At 35.2% G+C, this 27388-nt stretch overlaps 1 protein-coding gene across 1 annotated transcript in view; it reads right to left on the bottom strand.

Annotated features, from left to right (window-relative positions):
* Positions 1-27388, bottom strand: part of CNTN5 (contactin 5) — a 1221314-nt gene that overhangs the window by 36790 nt on the left and 1157136 nt on the right. The window contains exons 19-21 of the mRNA XM_028517441.2: positions 21333-21403; positions 19017-19251; positions 9821-9930 (exon numbers count right to left, since the gene is read on the bottom strand). Of these exons, the coding sequence (XP_028373242.1) occupies positions 9821-9930; positions 19017-19251; positions 21333-21403 (416 nt within the window). The remainder of the gene's footprint in view (positions 1-9820; positions 9931-19016; positions 19252-21332; positions 21404-27388) is intronic.

The following is a 27388-nucleotide window of genomic DNA, read 5'->3' as shown; positions in this document are numbered from 1 at the left end:
ATACAACAATGTTAAAAATAATTATGTCTAGAAAATTTTTTCTTTTTTCTTTTGTTTAGTAACTATTTTATTGATTTATTATTTTATTTAAGAAAATTGAGGACATTTTAGGAATAGAAGCATATGTTTATGCAAACAGAAACTTATGCCCATTTAGTGCATTGGCATGGGTTTATTCTCACTGATATTTCTTTGGAGGATCAGAATGCTAAGGAATCCTGGGGTAATTATGGAAATGAGAATTGTATTGTTCCAATGCCTTTCTCTTTTATTTACATTTCCCATAAACATCCTTCAATTTTAGATTGAAGGCAAGGGCTAGATCTTATTAATATATGCATTTCCACTGCTTAGCATAGTACCTGATACCTAATAAATGCCAAGGAGTGGAGGAATGAAAACATGAATCATCTACCTTTCATTGTCACACAGTTAGTTATCTTCTTCATTCTTTCTGATCTGGGAAAACAGAAAAGATGATGAGATCTGGCCTTACCTTTCTTTACTTCTCTTTCTTCCCAGACTGCCAAATGCCCTAATTTTATATGCAGAAAAAGGCATGGAGTTCTCAAAAAACCTTGAGCGTCTCTGCTCTAGGATTCCAGAATTACCATTCACAGGTCACTTAATGCTGGTGGCTTCATAAACTCAAAACTGAAACCTAATAACTTACATGAGCTGATGACATGAATGGAAATCCAGAAGGGCCAGCCATGGTTATTCACAAATCAGACATTAAAAAATATAGCCCATTTTTAATTTTCAACCACACTGCTAGAAATTTCTAATATCTCAATGTCAAAGCTCCAAGTACTGCGTGGGAAGCAGCCACAGTGTGGTGATGATGGTGCTGTCCCCACAGATGCGGACTCCAGGGAAGGAGCCCGAAGCCAGAGAGCAGCCTTGTTTGTACTCCAGAAGGACACATAAGGATGGAGTGGAATTTCTGGACACTATTTCTGTTTTTAAGGATGTGTTTTTTTTTTTTCTGTTTTGCAGAGGAGAGGAGTCTGGAGCTGGGGAGTCTCCAGATCCCACCAACTGTACAACATTTTAATAAAGACCTTTTCCTTCCCCACCAATCTTTGTTTAATGCCTGTGTGCAGCAGTGGTTTGCCAACTCCACTTCTGTTTGGTAACAGGGACTTTGTCTATCTTCCTTATTCTTTTATCCACACACTGTACCAAAACGTAGCAGCCATTTAATAAATATTTGCTGATTAAAAAGATGAATGAGTAATAAATGATAAATGAGATTCAAACAAAACATACAGCAAGTCATATCAGGGATATATGAGATCCAAATTTGACTGCCAATCCAGGTCACAATCAGAATCAGGCTGCTAATCAATTGAGGAGCGGTTGGATTCAGAACTGGAGGGAGAATGAAAGGGATTTGAGTGTGAGGTCAGGTGAGGGTATGAGAGCCTCAAGGTCTTTACTGCCCTTGACAATATTCATCTTCTCTCTGAACAACTCTTGTAGAAGGGTAACCTTCCATGATTTAGTAGAACAGAAAACACAAATAATTCAGAGTCAAGTGAACCACATATAAGTTCAAGTTTGATTATTTATTAAGGAGAGTGTATTGAGGTGTTATTATTAGTTAATACACTGTATTCCAGAGATACAATCATCAGTATCAAAATGGCAGTAGAGTATGTACTTAATAGGAACCGTATCCTAGAAGGAAATAAATCTATTCACATGACCTCAGAAATTATATATTATTTTTTGTTACCTCTCCTATTATTCTGGGTATGTCAAAGAAAGTTTCTCATATAGAAATCCCATCTTGACTTACTTTAAATGCTTTTGTTTGAAGCTAAAATAGTTTTCTGTCATGGCCAATTAGACTCACTTATTATAATCATTCATAGGTGCAAAAACATGTTCAGATGTTAGGTCTGAATCTTAACCATCTCTGACACCATCACCGAAGAGCTGTGAATCTCACCTACAAATATTAAAATGAATTGGTACCCTAACAGAAGTTTTAGATGATTCTACACAAATAAAAGTGTTGCTGGGTTGAGAGCTCTGATTTGAAGTTCTCTCTTCCCAGGTTGTTGTCAATAATCACAATTTAGATAGCAGTAGTATTCTATGGGATATTAGATGCCTATTACCTGAAGCAACTAAATTGCAAACATAAGGGAAGCTTATTCTTATTTGATTATGAAAGTTACCTGAAAATCACCAGTAGCCTCTAAATCCAATAAGCATTTGAAATAAAATACAAACTCTTTCCATAATCTACATATCGCTATATAATCTTGTCTCTGCCCACCTAACTTTCTGACTACTTTTGATTTTCCTTGACCTCACTTGGTTTCTTAGTAGCTTTTAAATATAGTTGACCATTTCTTTCTTTTTGATAAACAATTTTAGTTTCTTTAATGCCTCTCATGCCTGGGTTCTCCCTCTACCAAACTGATCTATCCCTGACAACCTCATGCTGATGCCTCCTTGCTAAACATCTAAGTGCTGAGTGCATCAAGACAGCTTAGTGCAACCCCCTCCCCATTCTTCCTCCCATCTTCTCCCTTCCTCATCTCTTCTCTGGAAATTTGTCCATAGGTGCTTTCACCTGGTGCAATGGCCTTAAATACCACCCTTATGACTGCCACCCTTATGTATTCAAACCTGATCTCTTATTAGACTCCTAAGTCACATATCCTATTGCTTATCTGACTTATCTCTTAGATTTTTAATAGGCATTTCAAGCTGAATTTAGCCAAAGTAGCATTCTTTATTTCCCACCTTCAATTCTTTTCCTTGCCCAGGTTTTTCCCAGTATTGTTGGTAAATGGTACCAACATTGATTCATTCGCCCAACTCACTAATGTAAGACTCATTTCCTTTTCATCCACATTTGATCAGTCAGGAAATCCTGCTGACATGCCTATAAATTATGCCTACTTTTCTTCTTTTCCACTCTTAGGACATAGTCTAAGTCACTATCTTTCTTGCTTAGATTATTTCAATAACCTCCTAACTTCTACTCCTGACCTTTTCCTCCTCTTCCTTTTTCTTTATGAAGAGCAGCCAGATTGATGCTTTAAAAAGATATAAATCATACATTGTCACTCCTCTCCTGTATTTGCCCCAATGGCTTTTCATTGCATTTGAAATAAAATACAAATTCTTTGTATAATCTACATATTCCTATATAATCTCATTTCTGCACACTTAACTCTGACTACTTTTGATTCTATTTACACCATTGCTCACCAAGGTCCAGTTGCTCCACTTCTTTCTGTTCCTTAAAGGAACCTTGTATGTTCTACCCTTGAACTTCTCATGTATTCTTATCTCAGTTTATTTTAATCACGTGTTTGCCTGTTTATTTTTTGTTTGTCTTCCCCATTAGAGTACAATATTTATAAGAGAATAATCTTTTCTGTCTTATTCACACATTTCAATTCAGGAAAAAAAAGAGAGGTAGCCCTGAACACCATCTCCACACCTCTCAAAATGGCTCATAGGGACAGTTCCAGCCAAGATGGAGACATAGGTATAGATGCTTCACTTCTTTGCACAACCAAAATAAGGTTAATAACCAATTTAAAAACAATAAACAACCAGAGCTACTAGGAAATCAAACTGCATGGAAGTCTGACGACCAAGGAATTAAAGGAACATTCATCCAGACCAGTAGGAGGGACAGAGATGGGCAGCCAGGGCAGAGAAGACAAGTAGTAAGGTGGAAAACCACGCAGGTGAGGCTGGGGCTGACTGACTGGGTGGTCCCACAGTCGTGTGCCAATAAGCTGGCAGGAATGACTGGGGAAAGAGACAGATCACAAAACCCAGGGTTTCAACACAGAAAACTCAAGACTCAAAACCTCTGGCTATAAATACCTATGGGGGTTGTGGTGGCAGAAGAAACTCCCAGTCTCATAGGAGAGTCTATTGGAGAGGCCCATGGGGTCCTAGAACATACACAAATCCACCCGTCTAGAAATCAGCATCTGAATGGCACAATCTGCTAGTGGGCAGCAGAGGAAGTGACAGAAAGTGGTGTGACAGCCAAGCAAGGAGCTAGAGGCATCGTTCCCTCTCTGACCCCTTCCCCCAAATAGCACCACAATGTATCCAAGAGAGCTGCCCTGCCTTGGCAAGTCTCTGCTCCTTACAATGTAAGAGGTGCACCCAGACAAAGAAATATGGCCCAAAGGAAAGAACAGATCAAAACTCCAGAAAAAGAATTAAGTGACAAGGAGATAGACAAACTATCAGATGCAGAGTTCAAACCCCTGGTCCTCAAGATGCTCACAAAATTGATTGAGTTCAGTCGCAAAATGAAGGAAGAAATAAAGGCTATATAAAGTGAAATAAAGGAAAATATACAGGGAACCAATATTGAAGGGAAGGAAACCAGGACTCAAATCAATGATTTATAACAAAAGGAAGAAATAAACATCCAACTGGAACAGAATGAACAAACAAGAATTCAAAAAAAATGAGTAGAGATTGAGTAACCTCTGGGACAACTTTAAATGTTCCAACATCCAAATCATAGGGGTGCCAGAAGGAGAAGAGAAAGAGCAGGACATTGAAACTTTATTTAAACAAATAATGAAGGAGAATTTCCCCAATCTGGAGAAGGAAATAGACTTCTAGGAAGTCCAGGAAGCTCAGAGAGTCCCAAAAACATTGGATCCAAGAGGAAATACACCAAGACACACATAATTACATTAGCCAAGATTAAAGATAAGGAGAGAATCTTAAAAGCAGCAAGAGGAAAGGAGACAGTTACCTACAAAGGAGCTCCCATAAGACTATCAGCTGATTTTTCAAAAGAAATCTTACAGGCAAGAAGGGGCTGGAAAGAAGTATTTGAAGTCATGAAAGGCAAGAACCTACATCCAAGATTACTCTATCCAGCAAAGCTATCATTTATAATGGAAGGGAAGATAAAGTGCCTTCCAGATAAAGTCAAGGTAAAGGAGTTCATCATCACCAAGACCTTATTATATGAAATGTTAAAGGGACTTAGCTAAGAAAAAGAAGAAAATAAAAAAACTGTGAACAATAGAATGACAACAAACTCACAACTATCAACATCTGAACCTAAAAAACAGAAACAAAAACTAAGCAGACAACTAGAACAGGAACAGAATCACAGAAATGGAGATTACATGGAGGGTTATCAGTGGAGAGGGGGAGGGGAAGAATGGAGGAAAAGGTACAGGGAATAAGAAACATAATAGGTAGGCACAAAATAGACAGGGGGAGGTTAAGAACGGTATAGGAAATGGAGAAGCCAAAGAACTTATATGTACAGCCCATGGACATGAACTAAGGTGGGGTGGTGGAATGCAGGAGGTTGGGGGGTGCAAGGTGGAGGAGGATAAAGGGGAGAAAAAATTGGGACAACTGTAATAGCATAATCAATAAAATATACTTTAATAAATAAAAAAACAAAAAATAAAAAGGCACATAGTACTTTTACAGTAACTAGCTCCTTCACACATTAAAGGTAAAGTTGCAATAATGGTTAGAAAAATGACTCACAGGATATACATGATATATATATATAATTTCATACATTTGAGATTATAAAATGTACAATCTCAATGTACGTAGTACTATATATGTGTATATATATACACACACATATATGTACAATCTCACTGTACATTTAATTTACCCATTAATAATTCCTTTGGTGACAAAAGGTTTTACTGTTACCATGCTCAAAATTCTTCCATTAGTAAATACTTCCATTAGTAGCTAGTATTGTGGATTGTGGTTGGGGTAGATTAGAAAGGTAGAATTAGTGGTAAGATGAAATATGAAGGTTTAGGGAGTTACTATATTTTATTGTAGTAATTTTTAGTTGGGGAGATCATTACTAAGTGAAAATAAAACAGATAAAAGAAAAAAAGATGAGGAGCTGAATGCACTAAGTTCCAGGGTGGGTAAGGTCGAGGGCACAGGTAGAGATGAAGGGATGAAGAATGCAGAAAATAGAGTGTGGGAGTGATGCTGACAAGCTTTATTTACATCACGTGTATTTTTGAATGTACATGCAAATATACAGTTATGAGATAGTCTTAAGAATAGTCTTTAATGACTATATTTTACTTGAAATGATAGTTAATGTAGAGTTGGCCACTGAATTATATAAAGTTTTCATTATTTTCTGATTATAAAAACTATAAATTTAAATTTTCCATTAACAAGATTTTGATTTTTTTTGGTAACAAAATGTCATATTTTTAAAACTACAATTTATAGTGTACTATAAGTATTATAGTGTACTAAAATAGAATAAATGTTGCTGTGCCCTTGGATTTTGTGTTGTTTCAATGTGTAAAAATACACATTGTTGTCAGAATTTGAACTGATTTATTTTAATTTAAGAAATGTGGTCATTGTGATGACTGTTCTAGAATTTGATTCATTCCTATTAATGTTTGATCCTTAAAAATTCCATTTTTGCTTGTGATAATTCATCATTTTGAGTAAAATAGACTTAGCAAGAACATTGTGCTCTGACACTATTGAGTGTCATACTTGGGTGGTCTTGATCCTGATCTCTGGTCAAGCCTAGATCACCAGCACTCCAAAAACCCCTCTCACCAGGGTCAGCAGGGTCTCAGCATTGCCATGCCCATTGGACCATCTCAGGCCTCATCTTTCTGAATTTTTTAGCAGAATTTGCCTCAGAAGATCACTCCATCTTAAAATTCTTCTTTTGGCTTCTGAATTTCTTCAGCATCTCCTTTAGTTTCTTTGGTCAGATCCTCTCCTTTCCTGAGGTCCAAATGGGAGGCACCACCGAAAGGCTCAGTGTTCAGACATCTTTATCGATACACAGTACCCTCAGCCAGCACACACATGAAACCACCTATGTATGGTGATTCCTTGGAGTTACAGCTCTAACCTTTTTCTTAACACAAAAACTACTTGCCAACCCTTTTGGAAACAAAAAGGCTTATAAAGTTTAACACATCTAAAACAGAATCCTTGATTTGTTTCTCTAAAAAGTGCTTTTCTCTGAGTTTCTCATCTATGTGAACGACATGTCATTCACCCACTTCCTTGGATCAAAAATCTCTGGAATTATTTTTGACTCTCCTCTTTTTCACATTGTTCCTCCAATTTATTAGCAAATCCTGTTATATGTCCAATTGAAAATATATCTTAAAAGGTCCACTTCTCATCCAATCTATGGTGGCAGTTTTAGTCGAAAGCAACCTCATCCACTTGGACCAACTGCCTCTCCACCGTTGTTCCTGGGGTTTTCTCTAAAGTATGCCCTTTACCCTCTAAACTGAAGAGAGGCTTTTAAATGTCAGATCCTGCCTTGACTTTTCCTTTTAAAAATCCTTTAAATGGCCTCTTCCCATACATAAGGTAAAGTCAAACTCCTTTCGTGGTTCATAAGACCCCATGGAACCTGGTTTTGTTCCGGCAATTTTTCCATCATTTGGCTCCCACCCTCACTGTGGTTTACTGCTATCTCAGTAAATCTCTCCCTTCCTGTTCTTTAAACAAGGTCAGAATGCTCTTACTTCAGAGCCTTTGACTTTGCTGCCCTCTCTGCTTCCCTCTCTTATGTTTCTACTCAAATGTCAAAACCTCAGAAAGGGTGACTTCTCAAACCTCTATAAATAGCAGGCTCTTTCACCTTCTACACACTTGTCCAATTTCGTATTTCTATAAAGAATTTATCATCAATTAATATTATATCACACACTTTTTGTCATTTGTTTATTTGTTTGCCTTCTCTACTACAACATCGGCTTGATTAGAAAAGAGACATTTTTTTTTTGGTCATTGTTTTATCCCTAGCATCTAGTTGTGTTTCTTAGTCGACTTTCAATAAATATTTGTTGATTGATAAATGAATGATTTAATTTTAGGATGAGAAGAATTGTGCACAAATCTGAATCTCATGATCTCTGCAGGACCTCACAGAAAGCTCTCACACAGGTCTATCATTGTGGGAATGTGAATGTCATGCTCCTAGAGCAGGCAGAAAAAAGGCTGAGGGTGACTGACTGTGTGAGAGCAGCACCACTTTGAGATAGAGGAGCTCGGATCCTCATTCTTCTGTATACCAGAATACACTCTGTGGCTTTCTAAAAGTGTGCACACCAGATGTTTCGATTCAAAGGTCTATGTGGATCTATATTTACAGAGTTTTAGGTTGGGTTACTTAGCAGGGCTTGAGACAGGAATTTGAGTGCATGTGATTTATTGTGAGAATGCTTGCAGGTAAATCTTTACGGAATGGTGGAAAGAAGAATAAGGGAAGAAGAGGAAGCTGAGGAAGAGTGTGGGGCCAGGTAATCTAGTTTTGGTCTGATGCACTTAGCAAAGGCTCTGAATCATAAACTGCATCATACATTTTTCCTCCTTGAGGAAGGGACCGATAGCAGTCAGAGTTAATCATTGGTTTTGGTTGCCTGTTTGTGTGGGAAGTAATTTTTCAAGTAAGGCAGCACTCCTGGGTGGGGGGCAATTCTTCTGAGGAGAAGCTGAGGACCGTTAGTGGCCAACACTCACAGCAGCTGAGGAATGGTGCTGTGGCCCTGTAAAAAGGAGCTGGGAAGGCCAACCCAGTATCTTCTACACTGATGCTAAAAAAGGATGATTGTGAAGCACAGATATTCATTCATTCAACAAATAACTTATTCTAGGTGCCATGGACCAAGTACTACCAGTCCCAGGTTCACTGGTGACCAGACATATTCCCTGCAGCATGGACAGGAAAAAAGGATTTTAATAAAATAAACATGCAATCATGATAATACTGAATTATCTATAACCAAATAATGGATTGAAACAAGACTGTAGAGATAAATCCATGATTTTGTATAGATATTATTATTCCTTAAAAATGGTCTTTGCTGTAACCCTTAGAAATATTGTATAATCACAGTAATCATGATCTAATGCTAGCTGTATGTTAATCAAATAGTTCTTAGGCATTGTTTAAAAACTCAAAGAGAATAAGAAAATATGCTTTTATCCTAGAAATCATGTTAGTGTGCAAGTTATACACTTTATCATTTTTTGAAAATCAAGATAATTTTCTCTTAGAGGGAATTGATAGGGAGTAAAAGAATTAAAAAGTTTAAAGGCAACTAAGATCTTTGGCCATATGCTAATTCTTTTTTATCTTTTATTAGTTGCACCTCCCCGCCCTGCCGCCTCAGTTCCAATCAATGACTGCTGAAGGCAAGAAGAAGAGGTGTGTGAGGAGTAGCCATCTTGTTTTTGTGGAATTTTCAAGTTCACACCCTGCCCACAGCCCTGGAGGCTAACATTTCATTAAAGTCAATGAACTGTTATAAAATTTTCACCATTATAAGGCTGCATATGTGTGTTTAAAAGTGATAAAATTTGAAGAATTAAAGGTCATTTGAATAAATAGGTACAGATCACTAAGTTCTAAGCAAATTTGAGAAGTTAGTATAGGAAGTAAGATTTGCCAAGGACAGTATAGTAGAAAAACTTGTTTCCCACATTTAATTATTAGAGGAAAATACACAAAATTTTTTAACAACCAGTAAATTGGATAATAGTAAATTGCCAGCTGTAGTTCTTGAAGTAGATCTGTTTTCACCTCTTTAAAAGAAAAAAACTTTGCATTGTGCTATAGAAACTTCTGTACTGAAAAAAAAAGCCAGCTAATGAGCAATGTGATACATGTCAATATGAGTGTACTTCCTACACTTTTTGCCATGAAGCAACATTTCAAAGGCATATAATTCTGTTAAAATGTCACCAAACCATCTCTTTATAAGAATATGATCCTAGCAGAAATAACAAAGCTTATTTCCAATAATTCTGTCCATACCTCAAATCCCTGTGGTCTTCCTAGACTCTCCTTACTATGTTTCCATGCAACAAGAATCTCTGACATGGACATGCTTGTAGCCTTAACATCTGTGGGAGCGGCACTGGGTTCTGTATGAAGAAAAGTGGAAACAATAAACCACAATGGTAACAAGTTATGTCTGTCAAAACATTGCACCTAAGTATGTCGGGTATTACTTCTTTCCACCTTATTTTGGCAATGAAGTGCTATAGTAGTTACAAAAAACACAAGATAAAAAGATTCCTTTTTGGATTTCTATACTTGGGTCAATTCTCATCAATCCCTTATTGAGTAATGGCAAATCAAGCAAAACAAGCAAAGATCTTTACCCTTGGATTAACTAGGACATTTTTGGAGAGAAGTTAAATTGCTTGATTTAAATCACTGGCCATCAACGATAATGATGAAAAGAATGGACTAGGAATCAGATTTGACTTTTTTTGTTATTATTGCTGCTGCCACTGTTTTCTGTCTTCAAAAATGTTATATGTTTATTTACCTTTAGGCAAGTTGCTTCACATCTTCCTCAGCTCCAGTTCCCTCATTTCTTCATGTGGGCATAATAAGAACACTTAGCTCAGAGACTTTTTAAGGTTCGTTTTAATTGGAATAATACATATAAAATATTTAGCACAGTCTTTGGCACTTAAGGCATTCATTTTCAAAATATCATTTCTTATTGTTTTATTTTTTTATACTTTGTAGGCACTAACAGTATAAGCTACTTGAGTTGTTTTTCTTGTTGTTACAACCCCAAAACTACATTTCCATGACTTTATAAAGAATACGTTATAACTCATGATATTTAAAAGGCATGGGTGGACTTTTAAGACAGGTGTAAAATGAAAAGGAAAAGTCTCTGAAGGTCTCAGTGCTGTTGCTATGCTCAGTGACCTTTCTCACTATTTTTTTTCCAGAGCAGCACATTGAGGTTGTACTCTATGTGAGAAACAAAATATTTTCAGCTTTCACACTGCAGAATTATAAATACTGTGTCACAAACACACGTAAAATGAAATGGCAGAATAAAGGCCATCCATTAGTTCAAACAGCAGTTCTGTACAAATTTGATTTAAAAAACTTCTATCCCATAAAAACTGTAGAGACTTTGATATTAACCCATATTACTGGAAGAGCTTAGATTTCTTGGCTGAAAATGGTGTGGGGTTTTTTGTTGTTTTCTGGATTTTGGTTCTGAATTTTTTTTTTTTTGCTTTGTTTTGTTATGTTTTTTAGATTTAGGGAACCATATGGCAAAGACAGAGTTCAAAATAAAACTTTTAAAAGTAATTATGAGGGATATCAAAGGAATTTTAACCATTTTTGACATTTTGTTTTTTCTAATGGAAGGTGATCACATATCTATTTGGAGAGTTTATACATAGTATCAGTTGAGAAATCAATCAAAACATCAACCCTTGTTACTGTAAAAGAAGTCAACAAAACAGTTTTTCAAAGGCATATGTTTGCACCAAGCAAAAATTTTCTTTTGGTAAAGCTTTCATGAAGATCACATGCTATAATTATGTTAATTCAAAGTGCTTTGGTAAATTCATATTAATCTTTACACAGAAGTTGACATTAATTCCTGCCATGGTATATGTATAAATTGTACCTTTATAAATTGTAATTTTCATTCTGTCACTCTTCGAGTATCTTTCATTATTTTCTCTTGCTAGTGGTTTCCCTTATCTCACTTTGCAACTTCCCATTATTTGTGCATCTGCCTAATTAAAAATAATCCTGGGAAAGGTTTCTACTTCTATTTTATTCTAAAATTCAGATCAGCAGGCTTGTAACACAATTTTTTCATTGCTTTTTTAGTAGGAGTTATGATTCTCAATTTTGCAAGTAAAGGAAAAGAAATGCTCATGTTGTTAAGATGTGTACAATCTCATCTCCAGGATTTAGCTACCACTTAGGGGAAACCTTCTATTCAGAAGCAGTTTGGCTTACCTTTTAAATGAATGCATTGAAAAGATTTCTGTGCCAAATGCCTCTTTTCTGCTTTTATATTCGTGAAGTAATTACATCTTTGTCAAAGAAGATTGCAGGGGGATAAATAATTTCAGAAGCACAAAATATGTGGTTTGGTGGCAGCCTTTCTATCTCTTCCCAACTCCAGAGACAGAATGTTATTTCTCTACCAGCTTTCTGTAGCACTACACACATTTAAGTACTTCTCAAATAAGAAAGTTTTTTTAAGTAAAAAATAAGAAAAGTTAAAAAAGAAAAATATTCAGAAAACAATTTTCCAAACAAGTATCCTAACTTCTATTTATAAACTCTGTGGATTTTAAATCAGGGTCAGACCCAAGCTGACATTTCACAATTGCATTTTTGTAGGCTAAACAGTGTAGTTGCTTCCAATTAGAGGGTAAATGAATCAAATAAGAACTGAACAGTCATTTTTTATTTGTTTCACCTTTTAGATAATATCAGAAGGAGATGCACATATGTATTAAAATAATACCTAAACTGGAAATTTCAGCATGTATAATTGTAATCTCAGTCAGTTTACTTCAGGAAATTTTAGTGTGTGCCATTTATAGCCAAGTGAACATTCTTGTATGGATCAAAAAGTCTACTTGTAGGCAAGGCTGAATGACTGGATCACAGAATATCTGGTTTGGGTTGGAACTAGCTGTTATATTTGGGTATCCAATTGTAACAGTAATGGAAAGTCACAAGTAGAAAGAATTTTCTAAAACAGTTGGATCAAAGCTCACAAATGGATGGCTAGTTGGCCTTAAGCAATGTTTTGTTTGCCTAAATCATGTGTTAAATAAGTGAAACCTAATCAACAAAACAAACAAGTGAGCAAAATAGAACCAGAGTCATGGAAATAAAAAACAAACTGGCAGTAACCAGAGGGGAGGGGATAATGTGGGAAAAAGAGGAAGGATCAAGTCAAGGAACACGTATAAAGGACACGTGGATATGGACAATGGTGTGGGGGCGAGGAGGATTGAATGTGGGAGGTGGGGAGTGGGTAATGCAGGGGAGAATAATGGGGGAAAATAGGGATGACTGTAATTGAACAACAATAAAAAATTAAAAAATATTTTTAAGTGTTAAAAAATAATTTATTCTAACATATACAATAAAAGTTTCCTGCTTCTTTGGGGAAAAAAGGGCAATATCAAGTCTGAATCCTTGGTGTTGGTAGAGGAGAATGAGCAGCTGGGATTGCTAGTCGGGGCCTGTTGTTTTCAGTGTGCCCGAGTCCCTGCTACTCCCTGCTTTACTGCACCGAGACTGCTTCACTTATTCGTATTTCTTACCTGACTGCTGTCATCCTTTGAGTTATAAATGTATGATTTAAATCGACATCCTCATTTTGCAGAGGGAAAATGCAACTCATCCAAACTCTGCTTTCAGTTCTGAAAGAGTCCCAACTAGAACTCAGGCCTCAAGTGTTCTTTCCTCTGTAGTTTTAAAATGAGTTCCAAGGAAATGGCTGGTTCATTCCCCATCTCTCAGAGTCAGTTTTGGGGCACAGAAGAGATTTTACTTGGAACATATATAGTTCAGTCTCTTGTTGCCCAATTACCTCCAAATAACTGACAGAGTAATAAATGGAATACAATTAAAAATAAAGAACATAGAAAGAACAAACGAAATAGATAAGGAGAAAAACCAAAGGTATAATTGCCAACTTTGAAGATTTGATATGTGCCAATTCCTATTCAGACTCCTTATAGATATTAATTAACCTTCTAACAATCCTACTATCACTTTCAGTACTTTCAGATGAGGAAATTGAGGGGCAGAGAGGATAAGCAACTGTCCCAAAGTCACACAGCTGCGAGAGGGTGGAGAGAGGTTTTGAACAAGGCAGTTAGGGCCTGACCATCAGGCTCTTCTGATGCTGTGTACATATCTGTGTTATACACACCTGGTGCCTTTCCCTTTGCTATTTTTCTCTCTTCTTGCCCCTCCATTCTTGACTTCTCTCAAGACTATTGATGTTGGGATCTCCACCTGGGCTCTCCATGCTTTACCAGGAATCACCAAGACCCCCATCATCTCCTATTTATCTTACCACATGCTATTTACTATTTTAAATCTTATTTCATGAAATTTTTTATCTTCCCTTGAAGACATTTTTAAGAAATTGCTTTTAGAGAGAGAAGGGAGAAGAAGGAGGGGAGAGATACATAGATAGATAGACAGACAGACAGATGGATAGAGATGCAAAAGAGAAACACTGATGAGCCACATTCACCCATGTGCCCCAACAGGGGATGGAACCCCACAACCTGGGTATTTGCCCCTATGGGGATGGAATCAAACCCACAACCCCTCCATCTACTGGACGATGCTCCAACCTGCCTAGCCACACAATCCAGGGCTTATTTCATGAAGTTTTCGGTAAATTTGAATCATAACTGCACCTGCTCCTCATAGACCCTGTTACATTTAGGCATCTCTAAAACTCTTTTGATCTGCAAATCACAGATGTTTCCTGCCACTATTCACTTCTGTTATACCCAGGTAATACTCAGGTAATTTGATGAAAATTCAGGAATCTGTTTCTGAGATGGTACTAGCATTATATCTAATTGACTCAGAGGCTTAAAAAGATCTCCCATACCCTCTCTTTATCTCTATCTCTACTTATGATGATATTATAATTAGGGCATGGCTAACTTCACTCCAATCTTGGCATATGAAATGGACAGACTGATAGATTTCAGTTTCTGTTGGATTAAAAATTTTGAACAGCATTATTCTGTTTGTGAATTTATACGATACATTTGTATTAAGTGATCTAGCAGCAGGAGTTCTTCAAGTAATACGAGGGGTTGTGCTTGTAATATTGATTATACATCTGACTTCCCAGGAACGGTGGGCAACAGCATTAATCAAAGGAGAGTTTAATAAACTCCTTTGGAGAAGGATTATGATTTCATTATTTAAAAATTCAGTGAAGACAGCTGTAGTTGAACTTTTACAGGCACTAATCCAAATGGATCATCTGGCAAAGACAGGAAATTATTTCTTGTATTTTACAACTAATATGCTGATTTATTAATTTTCAAGTTCACATAAATCCCACTCAGTTCAGTTTCAGCTAACAATGGATTGGGAGAATAACAGCTCATGAATGCTGGTTCTTAATTTGAGCTGTGGTAGGTTCATTTGCAAGGAAATAATTGCATATCATTTTCCAGAAATGAGGATACCTTTTTTGGTTTTAATAAAAATAAAAGTATCACAAATTTTACATACAAGGCAAAAGCCAAAAACCTAGAAAAGGCTAAAGTGAATCACAATTAAACAAATATTTCAATCTATAATTAATCTATATTGAATTTTTTATATTTCTCTGATAGAAGTAATTGGATGCCCAGGTTCTCTCCCTTTCCAAAGCTCTAATAATGAGAATTAAATGACAAATGGATGTAAGTTTCATGAGTATTTATTGAAGTATTGAAGTAAAATTCAATCTGATTTTTTCATCTTGAAAAACATTGCTTTTATCATTTCTACCATGCATTTTAAAGTCACTTATGTCAAAGCTTTGTTGTTCATTAAAATAGTTAAAATTGTTTCTGAAATGGGAGTATTATTGCATAGGATTATACCATACCCTAGTATCTGAAGTCAAGTCAGGATTAGAGTGCATATAATTCTTGCTTCATTTAAAGAGTATAGATAATTGATATATGTGCAGGATGCATGAAAGTCCTGGCAGGCAAAATATCTCTCCTTCTAGGCTTATGTCAGATGCTGCTTGGCACTGACAGAACAATTCAGGGCTACTTCTATTGTGGAAATATTGGAAAGTTTCAAACACTCAAGGGTATTAGCAGAAGAATCATTTGGAGCTTTTCTGACAGCTCTAGGGCAACTTAAAAAAAAGACCAACTTCAATGTCACAAGTCAAAGTCACTTCTCAAATGATTTACTACATATCAGTATGTATAAATGATTAGTTCTTTTAAAAACAGATAACATTCAAGGTTTTTGCTATAGTAATGTAATTCTCACTTGCATTTCCATAGGCTTTCTTGAGAGGAAAAGAAAAGGGTGGAGGGTATAGGGAATGCCTATAGAGGGTATAGCAATTATGGAAGTGTGTTCTGGATGCGAACATCATTCATCATCAATATGCCAGTGGGAAATGGGTTGAGAACACTGTAAGGTGTGTCTTGAGGACCTTGTGTTCTGTGCTTGCCTTCAATCAGCATGAGGTCTGTTGGCTACGTTTGATGCAGCATCGAGCGTGTGTTTTCTTCCTGAGTTGGTGTCACCTCTAGGCATGTATTGGGCACTTCTGACATGAAAAGGAAGAACTATGTTCATAAACAGAAATAGAAAGCCAGTCTCAATCCTCTTGTTCTTAAATTCATCTAAAATATGAATGGAGTTTAAGGTGATAATTTGGTGAACTAGGCTAATGAAAGAACAAGAGGAAGAATTTGTCTTATGGAGAAATATAGTTTCAATCAGATGTCACTTGGGCTTTGGGCAAGAGTATGATGATGCAGGTATGCTGTGGGTTTGTATAAATGCCCATAGGCATAGAGGAGAGGCATCTGCACTGGCCTGAGTACAACATATCATTTTATGAGTTGATCACAGGCCTTGAATCTTTAAAAATGGTTCAATCTCAGAAATGTTGACTCATTTTCAAGTAAAGCAGTTAGCCAAATGACTAAAAAAAGAGTGTTGATTTTCTTCTTTTCATTATGTAACAAAAGTGGTTGTATTATTATTGCCCATTCTGAGACAATTAAAATTTAAATGCAAATTTTAAATGTAGAATAAATTAACAAAATTTTTAGTTTTAGGTTTGTAGTGACTTCTAAATATGTTCCAGTTTAAGACCTTTAAATGGGGGAAGGTAAGGCTCAGCAAGACGGATGGATGACCTGCCCAGGACCGCACGGTTAGTGCGAACATGTTGAACTCAGGCTTTGCTGACTCCAGGCAAATGCTCTTCCTTCCCATTGTGCTGCCTTTCTTAGCTGACACCATTTAATGACATAAAACTTTACTCATATTTACACATAAAGTTCTAAATTAGTAACTTTAATTAGTGAACAGATACCAAGTATATTTTTGAATTTTGTCAGAACAAAGGCAGACTCTATCCAGATTTAATTTGCCTGATATTTTTCATATTTTAGTCTACCAAAACAAATGAAATGTTATAGTAACAACCTTGGTACCTTTGAAAGAAAATATGCATATTTCCTATCTAGCTTGAAAGAGAAATCTCCAAAGGCAAGTCATTTCAAGTTTAAGGAAACACAGTTTAAACAACCCATGGTAGCTGCTATAATTTAATTTCAAAGCAAAAGGTGACAAGGAAAATACAAATTTGGATTTCTTAAAGAAGGCACTGGTGTTACCACATAAAACATGTGCACAAAGTCCTCAAATCCATCTCATGTAACCTTTGGGGCTATGTGCTAGATGATTAGATTGAAAAAATTTTAAAGCAACAGAAAAAGTAAGCACTTCCTGAATAAAACATGTACTTCAAAAAGATTTTTGGTACAACATAAAACAAAAAACATTATATATTTTATACAATAATATAATGTAATTAATATAATATAATATAATTTAAACAAAATATTATTATATATTTCCCTGATGAAATAGTGTAGGCTAGTGGTTAAAAGTATGAGTTTTGGAGTCATATAGACCTGGGTGCATAGCCCAGGTTTTGCCACTTAACTACAGTCACAACTCTGTCACTTCCTGGTATCAATTTCAGCATGTTACTTAATCGCTCTGAGCCTCAGTTTCCTGAAGAATATATTGGAGTTTGAGATTCTTACCACAAATTTGGTTGTTGGAATTCATACAACTAATATGGTGCACCATCTATATATGAAAACACATCAGAGAATTGAGATGTTAAATGCATGTGTATCTCATCAGGGCACCTATAATTCCTTGTTGTCACTTGTTCTTCACTTTCCTGGTCATTTTTATTCTAGTATAAACTGTCTGCCTTGGCTTCAAAATTTGGCTTTATGTTATATAAATACAAGGCAGCTTGTACTGAAAAACTACATTTTACGTAAATCACACACTACTTCGATATTCAAACAGCCTTATTTATATCTCCCCTATAAACTCCAGTACCAAAAAATAAGAATTCTCTTTAGCTTTTAAAGTCACCAATGTGGGCACAAAAGAAGTAAAAAGGTCAGTTTATAAAGACAATAATTATTTGGAAGGTCTAGTAAGTGTTGCTTTTGGTGGGACATTTTCTCAGTCATTTGTCAAATTCAGGGTATGTAAGGCATTATTTTTACTCTCAGGGCCAATTGAAATTTTGCACTTGAATAAAAAGATTAAGAAGAAAAGCTGATTTTAAAGGTAAGATCTCTCAGAAAATTGGATTTTTGTTTTAAAACTTAACAGAACCCAGGATTTTGATGTAGGAAGCTGAGTAATGGGTATATTGCCTACTAGGTCCTGCTTACATGGTAGTTTTGTGTTGAGAACTATATGAGCTTATGCATATGAAGGCAGTGTGCTACAGGAAAATCAAGGATTTAATCATTACATAGGCCTGCTTCTATTCTCAGTTACAAGCTGTGTAACCTTTAACTTTCCTGAACTTGAATTTCTCTTTCTCTACAAAGAGGATAACAATGCTTATTAGGCAGCATTGTCAAGAGGATTGAAAGATGTCACATGTGAAAATCTTCCAACAGAAAGTCTTGTCTGAAACCCCTTTATTAGTACAATGCTGTGTGTATGAGGTTAGTAATAAATATTTATTGGTCACATAAATGGAATATTCATTTAAATTTATTTCATACAAGTTTAAATTTAATGGGTTAAAATATAAAATTATTTAAATTTCAAACCAAAAAAGATTGGTAAAATGTCCATCCAGAGAGTAGAATACGCTACAGACATTACTAACATTGTTATTGTCATGGAAAGATAGTTGCCATATACCATTAAAGAGTGAAGAACAGGAAGCAATATATATGAAATGATAAATTTTTTTGAATAAAAATAATCTGGAAAAATATCTGAAAAATGTATATAAAAAGTATAGTGGGGCAATAGGTGTTTTATTTTCCTTTTGTTGTAACTGTGTTTTCTAATAATTTGTACAATAATGTATCATTCATATAACAAAATAAAATATTTATATATTTTGAATAAAAATAATAAGGATAAAGAAACTGACCTCCTTCTGCTGAACATATGACCACAATTTGACTGAAAGGTCCATCCCCTTTATTGTTATAAACGCCAACTTTAACTTCAAAGGGAGTAAGAGGAGGGACACTTTCATCTCGATAAATGAATTTTGAAGCTTCCGAAGATGTCACCATTTTCTCTTTCCAACCACGTGTTCCATTGGGCCTGAAAGCCACAATGTAGCCGAAGCCTTCCCCATTCTGAAACTCTTCAGATACTGGCTAAAAAAGCAATTAATTATCAGCAAAATAATGAATTAAAAACCCACTTCTTCCAAAACTTAACATTTTTAAAAATTATGGATAACTAGAGAAAAGGAGACTCAAATCTTTATACTACCTTAAAAGCCACCATAGCATAATCACTTGGCAGTCACTGGAAATTTAAAAGGTTTTACAGGTAAAGGATGAAAAATTAAATGATACTAGTTGGTATTTAATAAAAGTACCAAGGGTACTGAAAACTGAAGTGAAACAAATTTGTTCCTGTTAGTCCAGTATATGAAATGAAGGTCCTTGGATTCCACACTAGATTTGAACATGTTGTGGAAAATGTCACATGTTCTGGTGGCCAGGAAAACCTTGTCACTAGTAATTCTCTGTGGAGCCCCTCATACAGAAAATCTAGGAGACATTAATGTAAGACTTTTTTACTACTGTTTTTTCTATTGCTTTTGTGCTTTTCTAACATATGCAAAATGGACAATAATATTTGTTCAAGAATCTTCCTGTATTATACTGCTTACATTTAAGTTTGTTAAATGGGCATCAATGGCACAACATCAAAAGAAGCAATTGTGATTGACTAGTAAGTCGATGGAGCAGTTACTAGCCTAGCACAATGATCAGCACATTGAGGATACTCAATACATATTTGCTAAACAGTTTTTCTTTTGAATTTTGATTTGAGGAAAAATTCTGTATTGAGTGGAATAAAAGAGACAAAGACTATAAAATCAAAGTACTGTGGACTGAATTTTATATCTCCCCCCAAATTTATGTGATGAAATCCTCACCTCCAATGTGATACTATTAGAAGACAAGACTTTGTTGGGTGATTTGGTTATGAGGAAAGAGCCCTCATAAATGGGGTTAGTGGTCTCATAAAAGAGACTTGAGAGCTCTCTCTGTGCTATGTGAGGACACAATAAGAAAACGGCTGTCTGTGAACCAGGAATCAGGCCCTCACCAGATCTGAACCTGCTGGCACCTTGATTGTGGACTTCCAGCTGCCAGAACTGGGAGAAATACATTTCTGTCATTTCTAAGCCTCCCAGTCTATACAATTTTTGTCATAGCAGCCTGAGCTGACTTGGACACAAAACTGATACAGGGAAGACAATTCCATTTAGACAGATTGGATCTAAAAGAAGTTCAGGTGCCAGGAAGTACCTCTGCAGAAATAAAAAAAAAAAAAAAGACAAAACGTTTTACTGAAGAAGAGGGGAATAAACATAAAAACAGCACAGAGGATGCGCTCATGGAAAATTTCTTATGGGGAAAAGAATATTTTTTGTTTATTTTATCATTGTTCTCACAGACTGTCAGGAATTTGTTTAGTTTTTTCCAGTAGACATTTTCATTTAAATTCCATTTCCATATTCTAAGGCATAGTTTTTTGAACTACATTACTATATTAAATAATAAGGTATTTATCATCAAAAAAGGAAGTGGCTTCATAAAAAAAATAAATATATGTCTCACACTTGTTTCCTTTGACAAGAAACTTTAAAGATCATATGGTGAGGGAGACAAAAGAACATATGTTTTGTAATCAAAGTCACCATCCCACTACTTTTCAGAGAAGGTGGTTACACCCTGCCTCAGTTTCACAGTTTTTAATACAAAAAATTTCCCCACTAATATAATTGTTGTATGAGATAAGTGATGTAACCGAGGTACCATGCCACAAATTCAGGGGTGGTCAGTTCCTTCCTCCTCAATGGTTTTAGTCTCCAAATTAAGTCAAGGGTGCTACTTAATTGTGAAATAATTAAATATCAAGCTAAACCAAACAAACATCTGAAGTAATATATGAGGGGATGGATTTTAATTATTCAAACTTTATCCTGAGATAGCCTGTATGACAGGAGGGCATTCCACAGACTTGGAGAAAAGTCAACAGGAGCCTCGTATGAAAATGAGAAAGGACAATATGTGAGTAATGGCATGCTCAAAAAGTTTCTTTGCCTAAGTTAAAGGGAAATTACTCAGTTTCTCTGTACCAACTACAGATACTACATATGTAGCATTATTTCCTAAGGAATCAACAAGTTCTGACATGTGAATATAGGCATTCTTACCTCCCAGGCAATGACTAACTCGTGCCGCCTTCCACTTCTTCCACTTACATTGGTGGGTGCTATCTTTGGAACTGTGGATAAAAATAGGCAGAGAGTGAATAAAAAATAGATTTAAAACTCAAGTGTTTGAATTTAGAGTGGTGATATTCAGTATTAACACAAGATTTTTGTCAGGTACTCTGCTTTCAAATTATGAGTGATGTGTATTTTTCATGGCCACATATTGTATCCCCAAACCATTCCTCCTATAAATGCTCTGTGATATTAAAGTCTAAATTATAATGAACACTATAGTTAAGGGCATCTACTAATGGTTAGTTAGATTTTGTCTGACAAATTTTCTCCTTTCTAGCGATGTGATTCTTTTGTGTGGTTTTAGGGCTTAAAGGCTCCCTGGAAAATCCAGGTTGATATTAGCATCACTGCTTTATGAGAAGTGCCTAAAGAGCTCTACAGAAATCTTAGTGATACTTCCATGGAAGGCAAACTTATTTAAATAAATAAACACTTTAAAAATATCTAAGAATGAATATCTCTGCAAACTGAAAAATTATATAAGCACCCGGTAAAACTTTTTAAAATAAATATTAAAATAATAAATATGTCAAAGAAATAAATTTCCCCTTCACTGCACCAAACCACAAAATCTGCAGTTGAAAGGAAACATTTTCAAATGAAGAACTGTTAAATGAAAGAAACTATTAAAAGAAATCATTTTCTAGGCTATGAGCCTGTAGTAGTGATTTTACACTTCAGCATTGGATTTATGTCTCAGAATATAGTTTTTAAACAACACTGACACTCATAAATAATAAATTCACTCCCATGTATTACGTACCTCTCTGAAAGACTATTAATTACTGGAAGATATGCACACAGCATTTTATATATCAGGAAAACTTATGCAGAATGTATATTCTGCTAGAAAGAAAAAATTCTTGTTCAGCCAGAGAGGTAGAAGAGAAAACTGTGAATATGTAATTGGCACCACTGAAATAAATAAGCTTAATTTGCTAAGGTCCAAACTTAAGCATCCCTGGGCACTTTTCTCCATGAACATGAGCTTTTTTCTCTTGTTCATGCCCACGCAGAAGCATGTATACAACAGCTGCCACTGGTCTTTTTTCACAGTTACATCTATTCTAAAGATTACACATCTGTGGAGTTCACTCTCATAAATCCCCCCAGAATTGCATGGAATTGGATACCCTATTTGTCTACCATTCAAGAAATCATAAGGAATTCAAATGAGAAAAACCCTATGGTGTTATCTATAGTAATAACTATGAATATCCTATTTATACAAACACAAGCAAATCATTTAATATGAGATTTTTGGTAATGATAATTTTCACTACATATAATAACCTGTGACATATCAGTGTGCCTTGCCACCATGTCACCAAACCAGTGCTATATAAGACTAATTCTAAATTCCTTTTCTTTTTTTTTAAAGGTTTTTTTTAAAGATTTTATTTATTTATTTTTAGAGAGGGAAGGGAGGGAGATAGAGAGAGAGAGACAGAGAAACTTCAATGTGCGGTTGCTGGGGGTTATGCCCTGCAACCCAGGCATGTACCCTGGCTGGAAATAGAACCTGGGACACTTTGGTTCCCAGCCCACGCTCAATCCACTGAGCTACGCCAGCCAGGACTCTAAATTCCTTTTCAAGTGGGTGGTATGAGGAAGGCACATAGGAGGGGAGCTGATTTAACCATATGTGTAAAAAGATAGAGATGCAAGGCTCCAAATATTCCCTCAGTGGCTAATCTCAATGTTCTAAATATCATGACCATTAATGAGTGGTCAGATAAAGAGTGGAAGCAAGTTAATTTGTTATAATGTTATAGCATTATGGCTTCTCTTAGTATCATTTGTTTGTTTATAAAAAAAGTGCACTCAGCACCCTTTCCCCCCACAAGGCTCACATTAATCTCTGACAACTAAGAGCCAAATAATGTTACAGGTACTCTCTGTCAGAACCACCTACTTTGTCTATTACATCAAAATGGCTAAGACTATATTTATTTTAGGACTTTGAATCTATTCTTTGAGGACACCATCCTGAATTTTGCATTATGGGTTTTGTGGAAAGATTGGCATTGACATTCCTTTCTTATTTTATTCAGCTGTCAAACATCATCTAAAAAAAGGATGTGTGGAAGCTCCAGATTAGAGTTGTAGAGTAGGCTCAGGCTTTCCAGTGGGCATCTCTTGAAGCTCGTTTCACAGATGAGTAGAATGAAGTACAAGTGAATATTTGATGTTGAAACTTTTCACCTAAAGCTTGATAGTAGTGTTCCACAGCTTATTAATGCTTGTATTTTGAGGAGACATATTTAACATTTCTCAAAAGTGTTAACTTTTTGAGTAAAGAAATAAAAAAGAAACTGGTAAAAATTTTGATGAAAATTCCCTTTTTGAAGTAAACAAGAAAGCAAAATAAAACTTCGTATGATTTAACTTGCTTCCCTGGGTAATTTCTATGTTGATTATACATAAATAACTCAGATTGCATAAAATTCCTTTTATCATTTGAAATCAGTCTCTGAGGTTTTTCTATTGCTGCTAATTTCTTTTCAGGAGAAGATATCACATAATTAACTCAATATAAAGAAATAAGATATTCTTTTTCTCAAGCTACCTCCAATTTTAATTTACATTAAATTAAACAAAAAAGAGTTATAGTTCATTGTGCTTTAGTAGTGTATGTGTATAAAAAAACTATTTTTAAATAAAAACCTGTGTCCATCAACTGATGAATAGATGAAGAAAGTGTGGTATGTGTATGTATATTATTTATGTAATATGAAATATAATTCAGCCATAAAAAGAAGAAAATCCTGCCACTTGTCACAACATGGATGCACCTTGAAGAAATTATACTAAGTAAAATAAGTTTGACAGAGAAAGACAAACACATGTGGAATCTAAACACACCAAGCACAGATTGGTGGTTCCCAGGAATGGGGTGTGGGGGCCACAGAAAATGGGTGAAGGTGGTCAAAGCTACAGACGTCCAGTTATAAGATAAATAAGTCATGGAGATGTAACGTACAGCATGGTGACTGTAGTTACCAGTATTGCACTGTGTATCTGAAAGTTGCTAAGAGAGTTGGTATGAAAAGTTCTCATCTAAAAAATTTTTTTAACTATGTGAAGTGATGGATGTTAACTAAACCTATTGTGGTAATCTTTTCACAATATATTCATATACGTGTATCAAGTCCTGGAGTTGTAAACCATAAACTGATATATTCTCTGTCAATTACATTTCAATAAAACTGTAAAACCAAACAGAAAATACAAGGCTTTCATAGCTGCATCTCAGAAATTATATTTCCCTCTCAGGATCACAATGTGTGAAATGGGCACTCTAATTGGCTTAAATTTCTTAATTATATGCAGATGAACCCACATGCATTCATTTTCAAGTTAGTGGCACACAGTTATTTCTGTAGTCCATGCTTTGGACTCTACTGGTTTTTATTATGTACTTTTATTTATAAAACAACACATTTATGATATATACAAATTTGACCTAATGTTTTAGCATACTGGTGTAAAAGTTCTATAATTCCTGTTAGAAATATAAAATTAATATAATCAAACATCTAATAAATGCTTTCACTGAGTTCAGAGAAACATACATGAACTTAAAAACAAAATATATTTTCAATGTAATTAATGAAAACTCACTTGGAATTAAGGAGCTAGATGCTTTTCTCCCTTAGTCATTTACTGATAAATGTTCTGAGTTTATTATCTTAGAGAATCAACTCATATGCATGGTTAACAGATTAAACTTTGATTCTCCTAAATTTCTTTCTGAGCAATGCTCTTCCATGAACAGATAAAGTAATTAATATGTTTTCCCACAAGCTGAAAATGTTCGTTCATCTTTCTTAGTGCCTTTCCTGGCATGTCAAAATATAGACTATTATTTCTTTTCACTGTATACATTGAAAATATTGTTGTAAATATTCAGAGTGACCAAAATACAGTGTATTACTTTAGTTTAAGCATGCATGAATTTAAGCATGAATCTCAAAGAACTCTAAGTATAATAGTTTTAGCAAAATCAGACACACTAACAATATGCTTTAATTAACATGGCAAAATATAACCAGAGACATTGAAATTAAGAACAAACTGACTATAACTAGAAGGGATGGGGGAGGGCAATAATGGTGGAAAGAAACGAAGGGGCATCAAAAAACATGTATAAAGGACCCATGGACAAAGCCAAAGATGGGGAGGATAGAGGGTGGGGGAGTAGGTGGGGTTGGGGAAAATGATAGTGGGAAAATGGAGACAACTATATTCAAACATTAATAAAAATAATAAAAACATTCAAATAAATTAATTAAATTGTATTCTGCCTTCTTCTAAACAAAAGAAGGCAGAATATAATTATCTGCCAGTGTCTCTTTTTCCCTAAATAATTTCCAGCACCTACTACAGTGTATGTTTAGATGGCTCATTGTATTATTATAGCTTTATTAGAGACCTGGGGAGGCAACACAATTTAGAAGTTTAATGGTAATCCAGTGAGTGGTCTGGAAAGAAAGTTATAGATGAATAGAAAGAATGAAGAGGTTTGTTTATATAGTAAAGGTGAGAGTCAAGAGGGAAATTCAAAAACTTCTTTTCCCTACCTGAGTTGAAGTACATGGCACATTAATATTTTAGTTAACCAATTATCATTGAAGCTTACTTTACAGATAGAAATATTTAAATTTAAAGAGTTTCCAACATAAAAAATACCAGTGGTGTTTCCTAAAGAGTTCAAAGAATGCTTTTAAGCCTTTGACAGCATAAGTACAGAGGCGCACACAAATGGTAAAAGTGTTCTTGTGGGAGTGAGAGATCTGGGCTCGAATCCCGCTTCCACTATTCTGGCTGGTTGGCTGGAAACATCTCTTAACTTCTTTGTCCTTTAGTTGCCTCATGGAGATAATGATGTTACCTGCATTTTAAAGTCATTTTCATAATTACTTATCACAATGTCTGGAACTATAATGTATACCTGTTACCTAATGTTATTATCTACTTAGATTGGAAAAAGAGGAAGTAGTGACATTTTCTATGGTAAGCACTAAAAGTTCAGTATGAATCTATTGACACGTGATCTGGAAATAAAATATCTTTTTGGAAATCTGTATAATATTGTTCTGATAGTTCCATGGGAATTGTGCTTTCAGTTTTGGCTCACCTTGTTTTAATTTGGAAACCTAGGCAGTATAAAATTTTTGGTTTGCAAAACAGGTTGGTAGGATATTTTAGGTAATGTACAATTTCTCTGACTTATGAACCTTCTCATGAATGACAACCATTCTATAAAATAAGAATAAACATTCCTTGCTTTAGAGAGTTAATACGAGAATTAAATGGCATAATAAAAGGCAAGTGTTTAGCATAGGGCTTGGGTCATGGCTCACAATTCAGGACTGGTATATGGTATTACAGGGGCTGGAAAGTTAGCAAGTCTCAAATTTGAGTGTCTTGTGCTTACTCCTGGGTTGATAACCTCTTATTCTCCATTTATCTTTCATGCTTAAATCTTCTGTACTTCCATCATCTTATTATTTATCATTAAAAGACATGTCTAACAATTAGTGAAGTTGCTGTTAGAAAAGAATTTGTTAAAGTTACCATCTTTGTTTGCACAGTACCTGTAAAACTGTCTATTTTTTGTATACATTTTGTAGAAAAGACTTGCCTGGACCAAAGTGGTTTTATGATTTAAAGTACTGTCTGCTCTACAAGCTATACTGTTTTCTTCTTTTCTCTAATTATTGAGATTTGGTCTTAGAGGCTGCTTGACATGATTTTTGCCTTCTTTTAACATTACTAAGAACCATTTCTTTTATTTAATGTAATTATATTATTCATTGGGTTGAAGAAAGCTGTAATGCTCATTAATAGTATTTCATTTTAGAATTTCCCAATTATTTCAGCAGAATGCTTTGTATTTTTGATGCAGTATTTCTCTTAGAAACATAGCCTGGAGTGACCTTAAAACCCCCACAAATAGCCTTATGCTTTTTCTCTGT

This window comes from Phyllostomus discolor, chromosome 6 (genome assembly GCF_004126475.2).
Source record: "Phyllostomus discolor isolate MPI-MPIP mPhyDis1 chromosome 6, mPhyDis1.pri.v3, whole genome shotgun sequence".
Lineage (NCBI taxonomy): Eukaryota > Metazoa > Chordata > Mammalia > Chiroptera > Phyllostomidae > Phyllostomus > Phyllostomus discolor.
Note: the sequence above shows the minus strand (reverse complement) of the source record. Positions and strands in the feature narration are given on the sequence as shown.